This window comes from Mycetomoellerius zeteki, unplaced genomic scaffold (genome assembly GCF_001594055.1).
Source record: "Mycetomoellerius zeteki isolate Tzet28-1 unplaced genomic scaffold, Tzet1.0 scaffold106, whole genome shotgun sequence".
NCBI classification, from domain to species: Eukaryota; Metazoa; Arthropoda; class Insecta; order Hymenoptera; family Formicidae; genus Mycetomoellerius; species Mycetomoellerius zeteki.
This window is the reverse complement of record NW_017255975.1, coordinates 2188594-2213406: the sequence shown is the minus strand read 5'-3', so window position 1 is coordinate 2213406 and position 24813 is coordinate 2188594. Positions and strand designations below refer to the sequence as shown.

The window sequence follows — 24813 nt, the reverse complement described above, 5'->3', positions numbered from 1 at the left end:
ATTTCCAAGAGATATTAAATCGGGATATGTGGTGAGGCAATTATTTACGACGGACACGGTCGCAGATTTTTGATTGAACGTAGAAAGAATGGCAACAGAGGAACAGAGAAAAGGAGAGAAAGTCATCCTTTCGTACGATCGATTTTGCTTATATTGCGACGGAATGTGGTATTGGGTGAGATGAAATGGCTGATAGAAAGGGGAGAGAGAAAATGGGATGAAGGTAAGAAGAGAAGAGAAAAGAAGAAAAATGAGAGACGAATTGCAGTGCACTAAATTCGTTACTCATTCTTCTCTTTTTGCATATACAACACTTCTGAGCGATATTAGAGAACATTTTATGATTTACCGCGTACGCGATAAATAAATTCTCGCTGCCGATTGAACCGCTTTTCTAATTCCAAACACTGCGATGTTCATGTTGAGATGTTTACGAGAATTCACATAACGTTATATATTGCAATCATAGACGGAAAAGTCGGCGTATATTGCAAATAGAAAATACATTCTATCTAGTTGCAGTCAAACAAATCAAAGCCTGAAGCACGATGCTATTTCTCTTGCTAGATAGTATGTGATCTAGTAAATTGGTAGAAATTCTGTGGTGCAGTTTTAGTAAATTTACTAAATCGCCTCTATGTGATTTAAGATAAAAAATAAACCAATCTAGGATAAAAAAATCTAATTTAGAAATAGATCAAAAATACGTCAATTAAGAAAAAAAGAAAATTTTTGTGTGCCACTGCACTGTGATGATCGAATTACAATTGATCCTCTCGCGAATGTATCTTTCTGCGGCCGAGTACATCCTTTAGCTTCTATTATAAAAAATGTAAAAGACATGGCGGACAGGCGCAAAGAGGGTAGCCACGTTAATTCATCATTCGTCGTGTCATCACTTTTGTTTCTCCTTCAAGTTGTTTTCGAGGATAATTTGTCACGACAGGTTCCGCCGCATCTCATGCTCTCCCCTTCTCGCTCGCTATGAAGGATGCAACTCGAATCGCGCGATAGCAGTGAAGGCGAAGGAGAGCTCGTGTTCACCCTTCGCTTCCGCTCTCGGCCGAACGGAGCAGAAAGGAGGTTTGTGGCGCAACTAGTGCAACGCGAACGCAACTCGAGAGAGCAACGCGAATGCGCCGGATGATTATGCGCTGGCCAACCGAGGCGCATTGTCGCGAATAGTAATTTTTCCCCGTTTTCTCATTATTAAGATCTTTCTAGTTTCGTCACGGCGACGTCTTGTTTTTCTTTTCTTCGTTTTTTCCTCTCCTGCCGCGATGAGATAGAGTTACTTCTGGAATTACTGTCTTCGATACTCCTGAGCAAACACGAGAAGAAATGGTGTCTCGATGTAACGTAATGATTGGAATGACTGTCGAGGCGAAATTGCGTTGCGAGAGTCATGTGGAATTATCTTGGAGATATTTAGGGATTTGTAATGTAGATAACGAATGAATCAAGTAGCGCAGAGAGAAAGAAAATGATTTAAAAAAATTTACTGATAAAACATAATTATACAATTAAAGTAGAAAATCTTGCACGTAGGTACGATAAATATAATTTTTTTCAATTAAATTTAATACTATTCTAATTTTATATTATTCTTAATAAATCCTGAAACTCTCGCGCGTTGAACTAGATTTCATTTCTACATTCCAACACTAATAATATTTTTCAAATAAAATTATCACTGAAAATCTAAAAAATACTTGAATATTTTTCCGTTCGTTTTGAAACTTGAATTTGTACTTATATTTCTAGCGTAGCGTACAAATCAGGATCAAGTGGCTGAAATAATAATGCAATCGCTATTAACGCGTTTGCTCAGAATTGCGCACTTGCAGAACAGTGACATTTCTTGATAAGCGCTGCTAACGGATCTCGTCGCGATTTTCCTATTTTATAAATTACCATGTGGCCAAGAACGATAAATAAATATTTGTCAATCCCGGTTGCTCTCTTGGCCGTGTTCATGAATCAACGTTCGTTCGAATCAGATCCGAGCCTTATTCTCTGAACTCGTTCAAGCTTCTGCGTGCTACAACGGTACATATCTCAAAGAGACGTCACAAACCGGAAAACTGAATGGCCCACATTTTCGGCATATCCGATATATCCGACATATAAACTGCCCGTTTACTGCGAGTTGCGAATCATCGATCGCAATGTGTAATTTTCAGCGTTTGGCTTGAAACTTCAGAATTAAAGTAAAATAAGACATTCCAACGATACAGCGAGAGGGGGGCGAAACTTGATAATGTCTATCAGTCGCTCAATTAAATACGTAACGTGACAGTATTTTTTTACATTTTATCTAAAATTTGTTTTTTGTTCTATTTTCTTTAATCTGAAAAAATGAAAAGAGATGATCATTTGTGGCACGACTGTCTGTATCGATAATATTAAAAAGTAGGAGGACAGAGGACGATGATTCTCGTTAGCGAAATCCTGTGTGATAATCAGATCTCCTCACGTTAACTAGTCGCGGGTCCATTTCGGACTTTCCCACCCAGTATAGCTTACGCGACGCGTAAAGCTCGGACAAATAGAACAGAAAACAGTTCTTCTTTTGACTGGACCAGTCCTGCCGCTGCCCATTCGTGACCCCAGACCCCGTCATCCGATCGGCTCTGGCTTCTTCTCTAACTACCTCACTACCTTCTGCTCCTTCATTCTGCGTTCTCCTACCTCCTTCTTCTGCTCCCTTTACCGGTCGCGACGTTTTAATTAAGGAGCAATCTTTTTGAAGAGAAATTGTGGCGTTTCTTTTTTTAATCTACCGAGAAGGCGGGTACCAACATTGTGTAACAACAAATCGATGTCTTGCAACAGGAACAATCGATACCGTTCTGAAGAGCGAAAGTGGAAGGAAGGGAAATGTATTTTTAAATGGATAAATAGTATCGGAAGATTTAGTACAGAATTTAATTTAATTTCGACGAGAACTGCATTGTAAAACTGTGCTCAAGTGGATCTTCCTTCTATATTATGTATTCTTGAATTAATTGATCTAATTCTGATTGTGATCGATTTTATTAATTTCATTTAAACATCAAAGACTTTTGGCCAAGCATTAAAAATATAGCATTAAAAAATTTAAAAAAGAATGTAGATGTAAAAAATACAAAATACTTTAATTACGATATGCAAATCTTTATTTCCCGACTTTCGACATTGTTTTAAAAAAATTAACTTTCTACATAAACTTGTATAATATAGGTGTTTTATAATATTAAAAAAAACACGAGATTTCAAATAAATTTACTATAAATAAATTAATTAATTTTCTCTGACCAAACTATAGGGATATTTTTAATCTGTAACTACAAGATCACACGTGTTAGAGCGATTTGTAGTGATGGTAATAGTAATTTCCGTGCAGGCTATGATACGTGTCGCGCCACGTGTCTGACTTCGCTGATTTGTACGTTTGTACTACTTGCCAGTGGTTGCGATCAACGTCAAACGAATCTTAATGAGCGGATTACATAGCGTATAATCTCGTTCGCAGTTAAGTGCAACGCGTAACAAAGAAGTAGAGAGAAGGAGAAAGAGAAGCAGGAAGAAACAAACAAAATAATTTAATTAAACACCGGCGCATTTTACGCATAAGAAAGCAAGATAATGTTTTTACTTTAAATTGACGCGGAGGAAGTAAGAAATTATTTTACACTGTTGTATTAAATCATCTGTCGAAATAAATTTGATGGCATATCTTTTAAAATTTATTAAACTATAATATAATAATAATTATGATAAAATTATGCGATTTCTTACGATTTGCATGTAATTGCATTATTATAAGTTCAGTAATTTTCATTGGTACACATTACTCATTGCAATTATAATTACAAGAGAATTATAATATATATTTTATAATATTATGCAATAAATTATTAATTTTAATAAAGTTTAAAAAAGAAAATTCCAAATTTATATAGGCGTAATTGATCCACTTTTCTTTATTAAGCTATTATCTAGATGTGTGATTTCTCCTATATACTACGAGTATAATCAGTCCTCTTTATTTCACAAACCATCATTTCTCCCGAATCGCTACTTCGAGTCGAAGCCTGAAGTCGACGAAGTTAATAATTCAAAGTCCCGCTCTCGAGAGCAAATATTAGCTCACATTCTCTTCAGTTGCCTGTCATTCTTCTACATCGTACATTAACAAGCACCGACATTAAATCGGCTGGAACTTCGCCAGAACGAACCCTCTTGGCTTTAAGTTTTCGTTGCACGTGCGCGAGTCACGTGCAGCGACGTATAAATTGATCAAATTTTTGGTTCAATTTCCCACACCATATTCCGCCCTAAGCATCGCTATTTCACAACTTAAATCTTTATTTTGTACTAAAAAATTTGTTTTATTTAATTTTATCGAGAACGTTTTATAATATTTTATTTTTATTATTTGATAATGTATAATTTATGTATGCGATACAATTTTTGCATGTTACTGAGAAATAAAAGTATCTATCTATAAGATATAAACATATTTTGAATAAAGACAGAATAAAATGAGTAAAATTGATTCGGTTTATTAAAAAACAAATAAATAAACGAACTATAAATTTAACATAAAAGGTTTGAATCTCCTTAGATGATGGACTTATGATAAAAATGTAATGCTTTTCTTTTCTCACCTATGCGCAATTTAATTTTTTATTCACGCAATAGGTTTTTTTTATCTGTTTTCGAGATTACCTTTGATACACTTCAATTTATGTCTCAGTATTGATACACCTTAGTCTACGATCTAATTTGACGTTAAATGTGGTACACGAAGGCAAGACGCATGGCGGAAACAAGTCGATGTGATGCAATGTACATAAGTACGTACACGTACGCGCGCACATGTTGTTAATTAAATTCAACGTCTGATCGAAATTGACTTAATCGACAACAGGTGTATCGATCAAGGATAATATTCTGAGAACGACGTGGCTATATATGCACGTCACGAAGTTGAATCCTTAATCAAGCACACGATAGAAACCATGATGTAAATTATACGACATTAAATGGAATAATACGATGTATGTCAATCCGGAAAGGTTATAGAATTATCCAATTATTAACAGATAAAAATATACATAATTACGAAAACAAAAGAAAATCCGAAACTAAAAGTTATTTAAAAGGATGAGAATACACATATTATAGTAAAAGTAAATTATGGAATTATATATCAATTATCTTACATGTCGAGAAGGTTTTTTTAATTTTTAAAGATTTTCACTTCTGATTTCTCAATATTTTCGTTTATTTTCTAGTTCTAATTTTTGCGAATTTTAATTTAAATCTATTTCTAAATTTTCGCAAAACACAGTAACTTCGTCACGTATATGACAATATTCTGAAATTGGGAAGGATTGACGAGCTGGTGCACTTTATTCGGTAAGTATAAGAGGGACGGAACTTTACGAAGACGAGTGAAATTTCGACGGAAGTGCAGAAGCTCGTGACGAGTTCATCGCTCTCGGCGATTTGCAACGCCGCCGGTATTAATAACGATATTAGATCTGTATTTTATGATTGAACTGGTATTACTTTTGGGACTTTAAATAAGATAGGTATATATTTGTTATTTGGCGAAAGAGCGAGAAAGAGAGTTCTAGTGCAGTCTAGTGCAGGAATAAAAAACAGACCTATTATGTTATATTAGGTCTGTATTTTATTTCTGCACTACACTCTAAATTTCTTGCAGTCAAATCTCACTCTAAGAGAGTAAAAATATAACCACCCAAAAAAATGAAAATATTTCATTTTTTAGAGTGAAAATTGTCACTCTTTTTCAAGAAGTGAAGGGTGGTTGTATTTTGACTTTCTTGGAGTGAGATTTCAAACATGTACCTATCTCACTTTAAGTTCCAAAAGTGTACACTAGTTCAGCCACAGAAAACAGACCCATTGTTACGACTCGATGTGCGAGAGCCGTCCCCAGCATCGCTTCGCGAACTCTGACGCGTGACAGGAACCCGCGCGACGGCGCTCATTATACGAATCCTTTCCTATCTCCTCTCCGCGAGATAAATTACTCGGCGGGAATTAACGCGACGGGGTGATTAATCGCGCGTTAGCCGATTACTGCCCATTAACGGACTTCCCCATTGTTCTCGAAGTCCTCAACGCGAGTCGCTTTTTTGTCGAACGATTCCTCTTTTGCGATTCTATTGGCTCGTAAGGAAAAACGAATGGGAATTCGATGTTCCAATGTTCTCGATATCACTTCACGGTGGATCTCGGGCATTTACAAAATTCTTCTCTCGCAAATCGTCGAGATAATACGAGTTTTACGAGTACAAACGGATCTATATGGGAACACGACTATGCGTTGTGCCAAGACAATCTCAGGTGGTTGCGCGTTTGCAAAGCGGTTATCGGCCTCGCTGAAAATAAGTTCGCGTGGTGAGGCTTCTTGTTTACAGCAGGCAGCGGCGCGATTCCGATGACGTGGCGGCGAGACATGGGTATCAAAATTAACCGCGAGTAGCATCGCGACGTCGTCCGCGTTTATGCTACGACGCACTGCTATGCAGCATAATACTTGCAATCTTATCGCAGTATTTGAATTTTGCTTCAATTAGATCGGATTGTATTAAATATTTATACGATGGTATTTTATCCGTATAAATACGATATCATCAGCAAAAGACAGAATATTATATTTGTACACTCTAAAATATATCTCCAGTGTGAATTTATCACCCATGTGATGTCTATATAATTCTCACTGTGCGTGTGTGTGTGTTAGTATTAATATTATTATTGTATTATTAATATTAACATCAACATGGATTTCAAACATCTGGTGTTTATATAAAAACTATCATGATGTGGATTTAAAATCCATGGTGTTAAATCATATTAGTGTTAATATTAACACCAACGCGCAATGAGAATTATATAATATAAACACCGCTGTTTTTTAGAGTAATATTCGAGCACATTTTTCATCGTATTTTATTTATTTAATAGAATGTAACTTCGTAAATAATCTTCATACACTCAGTGTATATGAAATATAGATAAAAAAAACTTACTCGTTGAAATGTTTTAAAAAATTAAACTGGAACTCGATGAAACGATAAAGTACTATTCGATTATTCGAGAATACGCTCAAGATCATCGCTGGGACAGTCACGAATTACATTTCGCTTTGGCCGGGCTGCCATTGTCGGGTTCATCGCACCTAACATCACGGCATTCTCGTTGGTTGAATTCTTTATTTCTTCTCCCATTTGACCGACGAGCGAGGTCAAGCGATTACCGACGTACGAAAGTCAAGGCCTCTCTTCGGGAGATCCGGTCTCGTCTCGGTTATCGACTCCAAGGTTGTCGGCAACCTTCTTTCAACGAGGATGACACGAGCAGACAGATCAGACAGATCATACCGGTAATTCGTGAATACTTGCAAGAAAAAAACTGGCATCTTAGACGAGAATAAACCTACGCGACCGGTTTTTCATACTCTTTTATCTCTTTGAAGAGTTGCTCTCCTGTTAATAAATGTAATGATGATAATTAAGTTTGAGATACTTTAAAGAATAAAAATATATAAATGAAAATATACGAATAAATGATAAGATTGTGTCAGGATTTCAGTCATATTGACTGGACTTTTTCGTAAAAAACTCTATTGATTTTTTACTCGTTCGAATTAACATCGTTCGAACGTTTTTGTCACATCCAATCACCGATTAATTAGCGCGGTGTTCAATTAATTTAATTCAGTTTTCATGGGATAAAAAAAAAAGAATTGAAGAGAGAAGAAAGGTGATCAAATACACACGAAGTCAAATGAAAATAACTGTTCTTCATTGAGCAACTCATCCGTAACTGGTCAGCATTAATTAGCTTCGTTTATCACGTTTTTTTCTTTTGCATTAATCGGAAAAAATAACGTTCTTGCTTCGCGGTCGCATTATCGGCGTGGCGAAATGACGCGCGCGTGAAATCACGTTGATTGCGAAGGGAGTACACGAATCAGCTAATTTCATTGATAAAGGACATTAAATAATTGGGATATTCATAAGTGGCTCGCTGATGGACTTTAATTAGCAGGCGTTTCCGCACGCGCACCGCTAGTTAATTGCTCGGTATAACTAAATTCACGATTTATTCTGCAGCTCTCGCCGGATTTTATCGTGGACAGGGACAAAGTTGACTTATAATGCATGATCGACACAATATCGATAAAAATGCAGACTCTCTAACAGGATCTTTTGTCGTATAATATTTCAATAGAATGCAATAGCGAATTCTGTGGATTAATTAGAAACTAATTAAGAGATTTGCGAAGTCTACACGATATCATTAGCTAGCTTCGATCGTTTATATTATTTTATATTTAATATATAAAATGCACAACTTTTCTTTTGATTTATTATATAGCTAAAAGATTATTACGATCTCGTTTTTATGTTGAAACTTTCGAATGTATTTAATCTTTAGATTATGCTTTGATATTGTGTGTTTGTAGAAAATTCTATGTATCTTTTAGGAAGAATTTTTTTCTCTATTTTTATATTTTGAGTACATTAAAAAAATTTAAGATTAAATATCATAATATTGGTTTTTAACAAAATTTTTAGGTTACAGAACTTTTAAAGTGTATTAATGTTATGGAAGACTATTTTGAAAGACAAGATATAACAATGAATGAAATGTCTGTTTTTTATTGCTGCAATCCGAGGCCACATCAGACCATATATTTATTATACATTACATCTAAAATTTATCAATTTATGCAAATTTGCATTTATTCACTGTCATCTAGCTACTATAGCTTTCCTTTTAAACGCTGAATATTTTTCTCGTCGAAAAGAAGAAGGGAAAGGGAATTACGAATTCATCTGTAATAGTTTAATATTCGATTAAGCGGTGCAGCTTGACGGTTAAATGAATTTTTTACGCTGCTTAAACAAGCGCACGCAAAGATTCCAGCTTAATGGGAAAGAGAGAGAGAGAGAGAGAGAGAGAGAACTTTCGGGATGCGAGTTAATCGCGTGCGAACGGATACGATAATAAGAGCGGCTATACAGCAAACCCGGACGAGGGACTTTAATTACGGCGAGGCGGACTCGCCGATCTCACTAGCCACCCCTCAGACGACGGATTACCCCCGGTAATATTACCGAGTTTTATTGCCACGAAGACTAAGTCTCAAATGTATTTGCGGCGTGACTCACACTCAGGGCGGTGATTGGACGTAATTCTGAAAATAATCCTATAGTTTTGGATATACGGTGCGTATAATAAATTACATAAGTTATAAGATATATTTGGGAAATCCAAATAGACCAAATTCGTTAAACCGTTTTCTTTCATCTAATTTTATTTCATTATACATGTCTGCGAAGATATTCCGTAATAATCAATTTTCCGATAATTTGCTGTCGCATCATAACGATCTGTTCCCTGACGGTCTTCTTTCAATTTAAACGAACACTTTGAAAGAATGGGAAAGACTGAAACTGTGATCGAACGTTCGGCGAACTAACTTGCCAATATGTTGTACCTTAAAATACACGCCGTGCCTTTTTTCAACGTGTTTTCTCTGAATCAACTTAAACGAACGAACGGCAAAGTCGATTCGTTGACAGGGATGGATCGGGAAACAACTAAAGGAATCTCGTTACTGCCCTGTTTATTTCTCGCCTCTCCACGTCCACCATTCTTGTACGAGAGAGACATTGTTGCTTTAAAGTAAGGCGAGGAAACAAAGGCAAACGAAAGAAACTTTCGCGAAATCCCTATGAGTTAAGTACGCCGATTTTCCATCATAGAATAAACTAATTTAAGAAACGAGTCGGAGAAATTACGTTGTTTTTTTCGAACTTTTTGTATATCGACTAATTGAATCAGTGCTGACTAATTAAAGCGTATCTCGTGCGTCACTCGTGTATTTATAAAACGAGTGAAGAATGTGATCGATTTGAAACGCCCCGATCGTCACCGTTAACGTTATGATTTATCGTTAAACTTGTCTGACCCTTTTCACAACGAAGTAATCTATCGGCTATTAAATTCTTACATATTAGGATAAGTAATTTAATTCGGGCTTCAAGAAACTTACCTCTTTCATCATCATCATCATTATCATTATTATTATTATTATCTTCGAAACCTGTGATATGAAAACTATGAAAATAATATTACATTCTATTTATTTACATTTTATTTTTTAAATCCGTATAAATTTACTTTTTAATATCGTGATGAGTTTATAATATTATAAAGTTGCAATTTTTTATATTAGCAAATCACTTTTTCCGAATTTCACAACGTAAATTTGTAAATTTTGATTTTGTAATTTCTTTTAAACTCATTATTATTGGACTTATTATTATATTTCTCTTCATAACTGCTAAATATAAAATATACATATATAATAGATTGATTAAAGAATCCATAAAAACTTCTACGCTCCGCGTTGTTCCATTAAAAGGAGTAAATTCGATTATTATTCATCACATTTGCGCTGCACGCAAATTCGTGCGGCACGAATTTCATCGACGAGCATTATTTTCGACAAAATAATAACCGATTTTTGATTAAGCTTGATATAATCTTCGTTTCGAAGTGCCCCGAATTTTCATCAGCAAAAAGTGAGCCGGTCTACATTTTGCCCGGGGCGAATTTTCATCGGCACGAAAATTGGGTTCACGTTGACACGACCAACGTGTCATGTCACAGCAGCGGCGTCTCTGATGTTTTGTCAGCTTGTCACGCCACCGAGAAAAATTCTTCCATCACTATCATTTTCGCAGTCTCGTATGAGCGAGACGGCGCGACGATCTCGTGTCAATTTTTATCGATAAAAATCCCGATGATTAATATCCATCGATATGTTGCTGCCGTTCTCATAAAATTAATTAGCGAGCGAATCGAATTTAACTTTGACAATTTTTCTAATTAGTATTTCGGAAATTATCCGAAATTTGCAAGTCTTTTTATTCGAGACATGTGATTAAATTAATTCTTTAGTCATCTTTATAAAAACTTTTTGATACATCCTATATGTCTTATTGCTATCTGATAAAAAGTAATTTTAAGTTTTTGAAATTTGACACGATTATAAGATAATAGGGATGTTCCGATTTCCGATCAAAAGATCAATCTTCCTAAACGACACAGTAGCGATTTTAAACTGACCTATTTTGCGAAAAATCGATTCTTCTAACTAAAAGGAACTATTTAAAACCGATTTCTCTTTATAAAGAATTGCTTCCCTTTTTTAACAAAGAGAGCTATTTCGGAGCGATCTTTTTACAAAAAATTGATTTTTAGCAAATTGATCTGGTCGCACATTATTATTGTACAGGTTTATGATTTGTGACATATCGTTGTTTTCAGGCCTCAAGTACCTTCACTCGGCCCGAATTCTCCACAGGGACATCAAACCCGGAAATCTCTTAGTGAACAGCAATTGCGTACTAAAAGTAAGTCTCGATCTAGATATGTCAACCTGAATTTAAATATTAACGACTTTGAATATATCATATATTCTTTCCGATTGAACTTAATAGTGAAGAAATACAGACGATAATTAAGGATCTGTTTGTCCGACATAAATGCTTTGTTCCAAACAGAAGCCATATTCTAAATTTAACTAATTAGATTAATCTATTTACGTCGAACGTACTAAGTGTCTTCTTTCTCCAGATCTGTGATTTCGGATTGGCCCGGGTGGCGGAACCCGACCAGAACGTTCATATGACCCAGGAAGTGGTGACACAGTATTATCGCGCGCCGGAAATCCTGATGGGCGCGCGACACTACACCGCTGCGGTGGACGTGTGGAGTGTCGGCTGCATCTTCGGCGAGCTCTTACGCCGACGGATCCTCTTCCAGGCCCAAAGCCCCGTGCAACAGGTGAGTAAAATGGACCCCAAAAATTTAGCTTGTGTCTTTCTTCTTAAAGGGCTTTATTTGCATATTAAACTTGACTTACTCAGAGAGAGAAAGAACGATTTATCTATATATATATTTATATATACATATATATAAATATACAGGGTATTTCATAACTACCATATTTCCTCTAAAATCTATTCTTGAGATGATTTTGAGACGAAAATCCTAATACAAAAATGTCGAGGCTACAATAATTATTTAATTATAATTGATTAAAAATAGCGTGTAATTCGAAAACTATTATAGCCTCGATATTTTCGTACTAGGATTTTCGTCTTAAAATGTTCAAAAGAATCCAAAAATAATAATAGAGGCTATAAAAGTAAAATGGTTTTTAACTTATAAGCATTTAAAGTTAGCTTATAATTTAAAAAATCAATATAGTCTCGACATTTTCATATTAGGATTTTCGTCTCAAAATTACCTCAAGAATAGACACTCTGTGTATATATATATGTAGACACAGATTTGAAAATAACTTTGTTAGATCATCACAAAATAGTTGTGTAAGTTCGAACTAGTTATTAGAATGTCAAAACTTTTTAAAACATTATTCATTATGCTTGAGCGTTCTACATAATTATTGGTCTAATAATATTATTTTCAGATCTATAGCTATCTTTAAATACTTCAGTAAAATCGTTCTTGATGTGTATGATTCCGGTTGCGCGAGACATCAGTAAATATATCTCATACCCATTTCTATCAATGTAGATTAATTGTAATCTCGGTTCAACTTACTTGTCATCTTTTTTAATTATTGAAACTCGAAAAATGAAAAGTAAACTGAATCGAGATTAAAATTAATATACATTGGTAGAAGTAGGTATATCAGTTAGATATCGTGAGTATTTTACGTCTTAGTTTATCTCGAAACTAAGCAATGAAAAAACGTGCCTTCTATCTTGGTCTCAGCTCGAATTAATCACGGAGCTGTTGGGTTCGCCCACTCTCGAGGAGATGAGGTATGCGTGCGAGGGCGCGAAGTCTCATATGCTAAGAAGGGCGCAGAAGCCGCCGTCGCTCGCGACCCTGTATAATCTTAGCAGCCAGGCGACGCACGAGGCCGTCCACTTGCTCTGCCAGATGCTAGTCTTCGATCCCGTAAGTCTTTGTTTAACGCAAAAATAGATTATTTCTTCACATTAAATTTTACACTATTCTCATTTTATTTGAATTCACTTTGTTTGATGAATAAGTTTTAACTTCAATTCACACAATTGTTACACATAAAATTAGGTATATGCCGAGCCTCAAAAATTTTCTTAAAACTTTTCACTTTGATGCAGATAGTATTCAATTTAGTTTATTTAATTTACCTATTAGTTTATATATATATACATATAAAACTTATTTAGTTTATTTTATAATAAAAAATGTTCCAAAATCATATCTATAAGTTCTATTGTTTTTAAATAAATTACTACTCTCTTGCAAAATATATTAATTTATCACTTCAAATTGGATAATAACTACAATCTCGGATTTCATATTTTATTATCATTTATTACTATTTCAACTATTAATTCTGTTGCATTTATTTATACATAAATACATATTGATATTAATAAAAAAAGATCAATTCCTACTTGTTAATTACTGAGATTCATATTATTTAACACGGATTTGGCACTTCATTTTATAATTTAGTAATTGATATTATATTTATTAATGTTTTTTCCGATGAATTATTGTTACACAGGACAAGAGGATCACCGTGGTGGACGCTCTGGCGCATCCTTATCTGGACGAGGGACGGCTTCGATATCATTCGTGTATGTGCACATGCTGTTATACGACGAGCGCCGGTTTGAGACAGTACAGGGTGGATTTCGAGCCTTCGGCCGCCCATCCGTTCGACGATCTCTGGGAGCGAAAGCTCACGAGCGTTCAGCAAGTAAAAGGTGAGAAATTCTGACGCGTTGAAAATTCCTGTAGGGATGAAAAAAAGTAATGAAAGAAAAAAAAATTTCGCGAATGCCGTGTCTTTTGAATTTGGCGGAAAAATACATTTACGAATATTTATGAAAGTATTACGTAACATTTAATAATAGCATGTGAATTTTGCGACAGCCGCAAATATCGAGTAGGTATATATTTTGTAATAAAAATAATGACTAATGTAGATTTAATTTACTTTCAATGATAAGTAAGATTTACGTTTTATATATGTGATTGATTTAGAATATTATTAAAACTGGAAAGATCTGATGCTTAACATTTTGATAACAGCAAGTTTTTTTTATATTGATTTTTCGTCGACTTTTTACGTTAAATCTTGTACAAAGTGCGACTGGCAGTTAGAGATTCGTTTTTGCCATACAAATTGTGTAGAGGAAACTCAATATATTGTCTCGAGAATATCGCGCGTATCGTGGGTAGTGACGTATACGGTAAGTATCTCAGGCACGTGCCTGTGCTATTCGAGAACAATAACCGCGATAAACATTCTCGCGTATGTGTGCGTGTCACGATAAATCATGGTTTATCTCAGCAACGCTTGGTCGCTGAGAACCGTGAGGTTCTCGTGTGTCTTTCCTCTTTACTATAATCGTCAACGATGAAGCGAAGAACGGCGAACCAGAATAACATAAAAAAAATGCTGCTGTTATTATTATTATCATCGCGTAATTTCTTGCTGAATGTGGTATTCACATTAAAATCAAAGCTCATTGTCAGTGATATTTGCAAGTTTAATTGTTTGCAACGATTGACAGAAGCGTACAGAAAAATATTACGTATGACGTATGACATGTAAAAATTTTGTGAAATTTAAAAGTATACGTGAAATTTGGAAAACTGTCGGTACAGAAAGGTTTTTTTAGAATTTTTAGTCTTTTAAACTTAATAACGATTGCGATAATAAATGAATCGAGAGTTTAGAAAGAGGACGAGTCACATTTATTAATTTTTTCAGTATTAACAAAAAACTGTTCAATTTTAGTTCCAGTGGAAAAATAAAGAAAATTACTTTTGCAAATTTAAATATGATATTCAATAATATTTTTGAAACATTTCTAGCTCTTGAAATGCTTGTCTATTAAGCAAAAAATTTAAATTTCAAATTTGTACTCATATTCTTTCTGCACTCAACGTTGGTAAAAAAAAAATTAAAAATATTATAGTACGCCACTCAGATACTTTATTTATCTTCATTTTTCTTAAACAATTATGTCGCTTTATGTTAAACAATATTATATAATTTACACAAAATACCTCGAAAACGTTGAAGTTAAAATACTGACTATTAAAATATCTCTTCTGATTACTTTTCAAGCTCAGTTGTTGCTATTCGAAAATCTCATCTAAAAAACAATGTATTTCTACAGTACAAATAGGATATATAGCGTTCCATTTTTTTTTCAAATCGTCGAAGTGGATAAGTTGCGGATTAGTGTTCTTTTTTCCACTCATTATTTATTTTCTTAGAAGTTTGGGACAAAAGTGTCTTCGTACTGAAAACATACCTATCTATTTCAAGATTGACTACGTTTACCGTACGCTTAGTCCGCGGCCTATACGATAGATGTCCCTTGTTTATCCTTTGTTTAAGTTAAACAAAGGCATCTATCGTATAGGTCGCGGACTAAGCGCACGGTGTAAACGTAGCCATTAATGAGAAGAAAAACTTATTTTCGGACAAAATTGAACTCGTCCTTTTTTTGTACTCAATAATTCAATACATACTATTTATATATACTATTTATATACTGAACCAAAACTACGTAAATACAATAAAATATTCATTGAATTAATGAAAATTGGTCCAATGAATTCTCATAATGATTTAAGTTATAAAACTATTACTAGAATTCATTGCAAAAATGCATGAATATGTAGTTATATTAATGAATCCAGTTATTGTATCAATGAATTAACTGGACGTTAAGTCGGACATTGATTAATGATCATTCAATGGGCTAAAAATGACCAACATTTTTTCAGTGTAATAATAAAATTTAAAAAGTATGAAATTATATACACACACACACACACAACGGACGAGAATGAGGACGATTTAGCTGCGTTTAGCGCTGGATCACGCGATGAGGATATAACCATGGCGTTATTCACAGTATCGTTATCTTGACCGCGGGAAACTGTATCGCGTCATCAACGTCCCAACTCCGTCATTTACTTACATGGTACGTCGTTGTCTGTTTCAGAGGAGATGCACAAATTTATAGCGGAGCAGCTGAACACGTCGCGAGTGCCGCTCTGCATTAATCCGCAGTCCGCGGCGTTTAAGAGCTTCGCGAGGTAAGCCGCATTATAAAACGAATCCACGCGAGTTGCCCTTGGCCGATCGGTACACGTTGTTTTGTTCCAAAATTACTGAAGAAAGTAAAAAAAACAAGATTATGAAATGCATAGCTTGTTAAAATATCAACTGATTAAGGGGATGTTGGAGTGACCAAATTATCACATTACAGTCGTATAAAAATCTTCGAATTGACTGAACGGAATAAAAAATCCTTTTACAGGATTAAAGTAGACGCAAAATTAAGAGGTGGTGTAGTGGATTTTATATTAAGATCGAAAGAATGTTAAAAAATTTTTTAACTTTTTTTCGATTTTAGTACATGATCCACTGCACCACCTCTTAATTTTGCGTCTACTTTAATTCTATAAAAGGACTTTTTATTCCGTTCAGTCAATTCAAAGATTTTTATATGACTGTAATGTGATAATTTCGTTACTCCAGCATTTTCAAAGGAATTATTATTCTTCGTGTAATTTTTTGAATGAAATTCAATTCAGCAGAATATCGTGAGCTTTTCACATTAATCATTAATTGCGAGATTTAAAAAATAGTGACGAAATAATGACGAAATAAAAAAATTGCGGTTTGTATCGTTGATGTATGAATATACATATGTATAATAGCTATAATGCTTCTGTGGTTTTGGAACATATGATATGACACGACCCGACTCATAAAAGTCTCCCTTTCGCATACAGCAAAGTCACTAGAATTGATCGACGAAAAATATCTAAGAGAATTAAAAAAAAAGAAAGAAAAACGAAAAAAACATATTCGCAACATTCTCCTTTTTACTGTCCCTCGAGATTAATGTTGTAAAGAAATCAATATCTTCCCTCCTTCGCATTCGTACCTATCCCGGCATCGCGAGCCTATATCCTAAATCCTAGATAAACAAAGACAGACAAGCTAATAATCCCCAAGAGAGTTCATAGAGGGGCGCACAGTGTTTCTTATCAAGCAATCGAGTAGCGCGAGCGGGATATATCGGGATGTTCGAAGAGTAGCGCTGACTAGAGCCGGCTGAGAGAGTCTTTCAACGCGTAACGAGGGAGAAAGTAAATTTCAAAATCGATCGATTATGCGAGATTTGAGATGAATCGAAAGAAAAAAAAGAAAGAGGGGCCTTTCGTCCTGGCGATCCTCTTGCTAACGTCCACAAGGGACGCTGTGTAGCTTTTGATGTTGTTCCGAGAAAGAATAACATGTAAAGTTTAAAATGTATATGCATTTTTCACGTAACCCTGTCGGCCCACTGTGATACAATCGCTGTATGCGATCTCTCGATATAGCGAAGGAGCAGAAATCAAGTAGATAAGAAACTGATAGTTATCAATATCGTCGAACGGAGAATTAGAACGATTTTAAAGTTGAGGATATAAAAGATTCAGGAATATATGTATAAAATCTTTTCCATGATTTTTTCTTTTTCACGTTTCTTTTCACTCTCTTTGTGTGTACTCTCTTTGATAATTTGTCATTTATTTCTCAAAATTATTTGAACATTATCGTTTATCGCTTAATTGATAATAATATAAAATACACCAAAGTCACCATCTCTTTAGATTTTAGATATATATTTTTTTTTAATTTTAAATTTTAATATAAAATATTAATGAGATTATTTTTTTTATTTCTACTCTGAAATCTATTATCTATTCTTTATAAATTTTCAGAAAATACAGTGATTTATGTTCATAAATAAATAAGAAGATAGCTTTATATTTACGTATTTAAAATAGCGTTTTGAACAGGAAAATTTACATTAAGAGTAATGAAAGCAGCGTATTAACGGAATAATCAATTGAAGTGATCAATTTATTTCATCATAAATTGACAAGGTAATATTTTATGATGTTTACCATTGTAAATTCTCGATATGATATACAGATAATAATTAGATGATGAAAACAACAAAAGTTACGTGATAACAAATATAAAAGAAATATAAAGATGATTTTAAATGGAAATCCATTAGAATCTACTAAAAGTTTCAGTGGAGTTGGAAAATAGAAAAAATATAAACTTTTTTCTATATCTCATAATTTAATTTAATTTTAAACATATTACTAATTATTGAGTTTCGCACAATTCAGGACAATCATCAAGCTTGTATTTTAGAATATTGTTCTAATTTTCTCTCTGCGATATTGAGACGAAGAAACATCTCTAATAGTAACAGATCTATGTAATATTTTTCCCCAGATTACACTACTCAACAAAATTTAACTTTCCTTTTGTAGAAGTATAACAAAAACAAAGTGTAAGATTTTAAATTTTCGTTATTTTCCTTGTATTTATCCATTTCGAAATTGAAGATATTAGTACGTCTAGATTTTTTTGTATTATAGGTTGTTTTCTGATTGGTTTTTATGACGTGTTTTGGCACTTATAACATATTTAACAAAAATTAAGCGTGAATATATTGTATTATGAACTATATTATCCTTAAAAAATTTTACTGTATTAAAAAAAAAGATGTATTAAGCAACGAATAATTTTTACGAATAACGAATTTACAATCATTTGAAATTTAATATAAATTCGCGTATAATTCAGTCGGATCGATACAAATTATTTTGAACTTTCAAAAAGGTTCGAAAATCTAGGCGTGACTTTTATGGCAAAATCCTCCACGAAATCGATTTATATAGATATTATCTAATGCGTATGGAATAAGGACATTTACAATGTACGTCTCGGCCTGTCGATTTGATACCCAATATGTACCGTTATCGTCGTAACTTCTACAAGGTGTGTGTTGTTGGGTAGTGTTACTTACAACTGATGGTGGATGTGTAACAATTGTACGTCTTGCTTACTCTGCTGTCAAGTTAGAGCAAGCCGATCGCCGAACCAGCGCCCTGCGCCGCGTATACGTACACGTTACTACTACCACTACCGACTCAGCTATCTACCACTGTCAGCTACTATCGACTACTACCGCTATCGTCTACTACTACTACCACTACCACTACCACTACAAATCGTGTTACGCCTCCTCCTGAACGAACCGAACGAACCGAGAGTCAGCTATAGTCGGCGCGACCTCGCTCGCAGAGGTACATGATCCAGCCTATTTTTTATAATACCAAGTATATTGCCTTTTGCTTGCGTTACAACTGTCTCACCTTGGGTTCTCTAACCATCCTTTGTTTACCTCATGATGTATATATGCCGTGCCTCTAACATTTTGAACCGCGATACCGATATACACGGTGCCTTCAAAATCGCTGATGTCATCGATCTTCTTGCGATTTTCGAAAGATAAATACGCGTACAAATAGATAAATGCTTATCTACGATTATCCGTAAAACTATACTGCTATATTATTATTTGTACGTGTTTGAAAGTTAAAAGGAGAGTAGAGTTAGCGATTTCGAAGCGCTCTGTATAGTTCATCGCATTTTCGAATCGGATCGGTCGCGTCGTGCATTTCGTGTCAAGGCGGGTTGATTGCGCTCAAACGGGGTGACACACTTGTTTATAATTAAATATAATTACAAATGAATTCGATATCACCACGACCACACGACGAGTGGTTGATTAAATATTTGTGTTTTAAAATAAAAAAGAAATAATGAAATAAAATTCCTCGAAGATCTTTCCGTATGAATCCATATAAATCCGAAAAAATTATTTCGAGTTAGGAGATTTACAAGAAAAATTTTAATAATATTGTATCAATCCAGGTAATAATTTCTAAATTAACTCTCTGTTAAAAATGATTAAAGCCGGATTGAATGTAGTTCTTATAAAATACGATACGTATTTAATTATTGTAGATTAAATTAAAGATTATTATCGAAATTATTGAAATGGATTATATCCGTCGAATATATAATCCGAACATTTGCTTTAAAATGTTCGCGAGTGATATTTCAATATATTTCGTAAATAATTGTATTATTCAAAGTACAACTGCACGCTCATTTTGTGTTAGAACAACAATACCTTGTGTTCGTTCGCAGTAACTGAGTTAATTGAAAAACGTGCAAGTGTATAATTACTCGTAATGAGTTTCAGAAATAAATTCTGTGGAAATGCACGGAAATTGAGATAATCTGACGCCAGTTTTCACAGATTTCGGCGACATGTCTTAAGTGACGACAGACGAGGCGCGTTTAGCGATGCTAATTAGCTGCAGTTTCGCGTGTACGCGCAATTAAACATCCGGCTCCTTAAACATCCGCGCGACAATAATATACTCGGCATTACTCGGCGGGATACCGTTCCTTTGTCCGAAGAGTGTGTTTCTGTCCCCTCTGTGTCTCTCTCTTTCTCTCTATTTCGTGAGAGCGTTGCTGAAGCGAGTAATCGCAACGCTGCTGGCCCACTTTTGCGGCTAACTTAAAAGCGAGCCCGAAATAATCTGATTAAAAAGGAAACAATTACGATCTTCGAGGAACCTCTGCCAATTTGCGACTTAATCTCATTTTTTTAACCTATTTATCTTGAAGAATATTATTGCATTATAACATTAAAATATTATTTGCATTAATAATATATATTAATGATTTAATAGTAAAATATAAAAATAAAATTTTTTTGAAATTGGAATTTTCTTAAGTTTAATTAAAAAATAAAATTTAGAATTTTTTTTTTATTTTTGTCAGAACCTTTAAAAGATAAATACATTGGAGAAATAAATTCGGATTCCCCCACCCCTCCCCGTCTCAGATTCAATTCCGATTAAAAAATCGAAAATTTAATTTACTATCTGAAGACACGGTAGTGTCTTGGCATAATCTATTACGCAACGTTTGAGCGTTAATAATCTGAATACAGTAATTTGCAAGCGGTCACCCCGGTTTCGTAAGCGCACGACACACCCGCCGTCATTGTCTCGCCATTCCACTACTTGTGCATAAAAGAAAACAGAGGAAATGCCTGAACGGAGCACATTGTTTTGTCGTTGACATTATGAGTGTAAAAGAAGGCCTGATCTACCATGCAGCCTTCAGTTGAGAGAAATACGTATCGATGAGAAAGACAAGCGATGACGTCGCGACGCGCCAAAAAAAAAAAAAGAAAGAAGATGAAAACTCTCTTTCGAAGATCTGCATATATCTCCCCAACCTCCCTCCTCTTAAATTCACCTGGAATTATAATTCATAATCCGATGATCCATGCAAAACACTTCCTATTCCATAGATAGTATCTACCCGATATTAGGTCAATATTAATTTCAATACACGTAAATAATATATATCAAAAGACGGAGAAGTAGATTTATATTGAAATAAAAAATGTGTCTAAAGAAGGAGAGAAAGATTTAAAAGAGAGACGATCGGCTGTCACGCGTGCTGACAGCTGCATGGAAATCAGACGAACAATTTTGATATTTTGCTTATTGAGAGTCGAGATTCATCAATTCTTCGAAATAATCGTCACGAGCGGATAGTCCGTGCTCCAGTTCTATAACGGTAATTAATAATTATCGACATCAGTTTGTCACTTGGCGATTAGTTGAAACCAAAATAGAAAGTGATTTGTCATCGAAGACGAGCAAAAGAGAAACCTTGATTCAGTGTGTAACGATTGTCTTTAGGCATGATGCACAAATTTAGAAGAGTTGTTTTGTGTTGTACATATGCTTTTAGTTGTATCTAATTCCTTTGTGTTCTTTACTTAACCAATTGTAATAAAGAATAGACGAAAACAGTGCTCCTACATTTAACGAACATGAGTAAAGAAAGAAAGTAAAGCACACCTTACTGCTCGCTGACGATTTTAATGTTCTTACGATCTAGTCGTAATTATAGATTTTATCTATAATACCGAAGTGCGAAATGATAGTTGTAAATTATTATTGTGGCATTTCGTACTTCGCGTTTTCGATCATTAGAGAACGCGGATGGCCGAGCAAGTACATTTAATACGAATTAATTTCAATATGATATTCTTGATTAATGGCTACATAATTAATCAAGTTGAATATTCAATCGAATCCATTTGAATTTATCACTTCAAGCGCTATGTCTTGTCAAATGATGTAAAAGGCTTTCGAAAATTTTCCCAATTTGGACATTAAGCTTTGCTCGGATTAAATATCCGAAAATTCTGATTTGAAGAGTAAGCTCGACGATTCGCACGTAGTTGTTCTCCCGTCACTCGCCCCCGCGATCGATTGCCCTAACTACTCCACGGTAATTAGATTATTATCGCCTAATAATAAATTTCGAAATTCACGTAGAAAAATATTATTAAATTATTTGCAATAAACGCGATTTTGTCGAGATCGTTTCGGTTGAAATACCGATGGCCGTTACACAGGGTGGTCGACTCGCTTTACCGCAAAAGGGTCGCACGTCTCCCTTCCCCCAGCCTAGCTTTCTCAGTCCCTTCTATCTTTGCCCTTCGTCGTTCCTCTAATGCCTTATACGACTTGCAGCTCCACGGTGGCTCACCCCTCGGAATTGCCACCCTCTCCACACCAATGGGAATAAAAAGTCTTCCCCGTTCCCGTTCCCGAGATAGATCGTCGGACTCGAGGGTGACGACTCCGCGTCGCGCTCTAAGAAGAAATTCGGAAGATAGTAAGTCATCGATAACAAGAAGAAAGAAAAGGAGGATGAAGAAGGAAAACGGGGAACTAGAAGCTACGGAGAGAAGAGCCAAGAGAGACAATAGACTGCCGCACACTATAGCCTCAATTTTCGACTAGCTGATACATATACATGCATGGGATATATCGCGAGGGATGCGTAGAAAAATAGTAGGCTCGATTCGAAGAATTTAAAGTTTCTTTTAATTTATCTCAGAAATGCATCTTTCAATTTCACAAAAAATTATTCAATTTATTCGTACCATTTTTTTCAAGAAATCGAAAGTATTTTTCTTAAGTACTAAATTGTTGTCAGTATTAAATAAACACGTGAATAAATATTTTCGATTATCATGTGTAAGAATATATTTCGAGAAACTTGGAAAAAATTGGTTTTTCAGATTTTTGTGTATTCCTTAGAGGATTGGAAATTCTTTCAATTTTTTCTCAGGGACATATAAAAGGAAATGGAAGATACCTTTCATTTTCCTTTGGAAATACATTTCTGATATTTTTTTCCCCGGATCTTTTTCTAACGAGTTTTCTTCTCGTAACTTTCAATCATAATTTAATCAGAAGAATTTTTATCAATAAACAAAAGTACAAGAAATAGACAGTATCCTATTTCACGATATATTCAAATTTAATTTATACCTCAAACAGGATTTTTTTCGATAGATTATTAAATTTCCTTAAATTCGCGGAATATCGTGATTATCCGTGTTCACAGAACTTTAATGGCATATACGAGATGAAAATTCTAAGAATACTAAGGATCAATACTGAGGGTTAAAAATGATTTAAAAAAGAACAGTATCCAGTAGTGTATTCCTCAAGCATTTTCTAAGGTCGGAATCAGACTACGCATTAAAGATTGAGATTGAAGATTGAAAAATTCAAATTTGACCAATCGAAACGAAAGGAGCTGAAATTTCTTTGTCTTTATTGGTCAAATTTCAATCTTTAATCTTCAGTCTCCAATCTCAATCCTCAGTGCGTAGTCTGATTCCGGCCTAAGAAAAGACTGACTTGGAATTCTATAAGAAAATCACACTACCATTTTTCTACGCATTTCATTACGTTTTGCATGTATATATAGCAATATATTATACGTATTATACATTGTATACACATCGAGGGGAGAGATACATCTACGTGCATACATACACATATACTCACACAGACACAACACACACACTCACACACTAGCCAATTTAAAACACAAAGTAGCCAATTAATTCCAATAGAGAGCGGTGGGATTCCCGAGGATTGGAATCATAAGAGCGGGAGAGCAAAGGGGTGGGGAGGGAGGGTGATAATTGATAGCTATTAATAAACGCGAACGTCGAAAAGACGGGCCAGTTCTTTTTTTTCTTTTCTTAGATTTTACACACGTGTACAAGGTCGCGCGAGGTCAGCTGGCCATTTATGATCAAATATGCGCGAGAGGGGAAAGTGCCGGAAAAAGGGGAAGAAGAATCTTTCTCGTCCTGATCGAGGATCCTCCAATAGTGAGAGATATCCTTGAGAATATCATACTAAATAAAATCGTCTTCGAAAGGATAGCCCTCGAGAATGTCGCAGTGTCGAGATTGATTATTGCTGTGAGTCGAATAGTCTTTGGTAAGAGATTACACGAGGCCGCAAGAAGTAAAAAAGATAACTCTGAATCGACATGTCATCCCTCGAGTGTGTCGCTGCGAATAAATTTATCCTTGAAAAGATATCTCTCGAGGACATCTTAGTAACGATTATTGTTTCGAATTTATCCAGTAATACTGGACATGATATTTTTCAGAAGTACCTCAAGGAGGATAATTCTAGAGCCAGTCGTCCTCGATGAGATATCTCTAGAGGATGCCACGTGAGAACACTCGAGGAAATTGATCCTTGGCGAGATGTATAACAAGGATGTCCGAGGATATCTGAAGATCAACCGAGTGCGAAGTCCGTTTCGAATCGTATCGTCCTTGAGATACTGTTCGATTCGCGAGTACGAGATATTCGTTCGAGGATGTTTGCATGATTTGTTATTTCTCCGAATTGGCGGAAACTCGAAAACTTTTTCGAAAA

The 24813-nt window shown here is 34.9% G+C and overlaps 1 protein-coding gene across 1 annotated transcript in view; it reads left to right on the top strand.

Moving 5' to 3' along the window:
- nmo (serine/threonine-protein kinase nemo) overlaps positions 1 to 22753 on the top strand; it is a 48595-nt gene extending 25842 nt beyond the window's left edge. Inside the window, exons 5-10 of the mRNA XM_018447614.1 lie at positions 11368 to 11453; positions 11677 to 11886; positions 12844 to 13032; positions 13631 to 13832; positions 16095 to 16188; positions 22588 to 22753. Of these exons, the coding sequence (XP_018303116.1) occupies positions 11368 to 11453; positions 11677 to 11886; positions 12844 to 13032; positions 13631 to 13832; positions 16095 to 16188; positions 22588 to 22642 (836 nt within the window). The 3' untranslated portion in view covers positions 22643 to 22753. The remainder of the gene's footprint in view (positions 1 to 11367; positions 11454 to 11676; positions 11887 to 12843; positions 13033 to 13630; positions 13833 to 16094; positions 16189 to 22587) is intronic.
- Positions 22754 to 24813: the final 2060 nt, after the last annotated feature.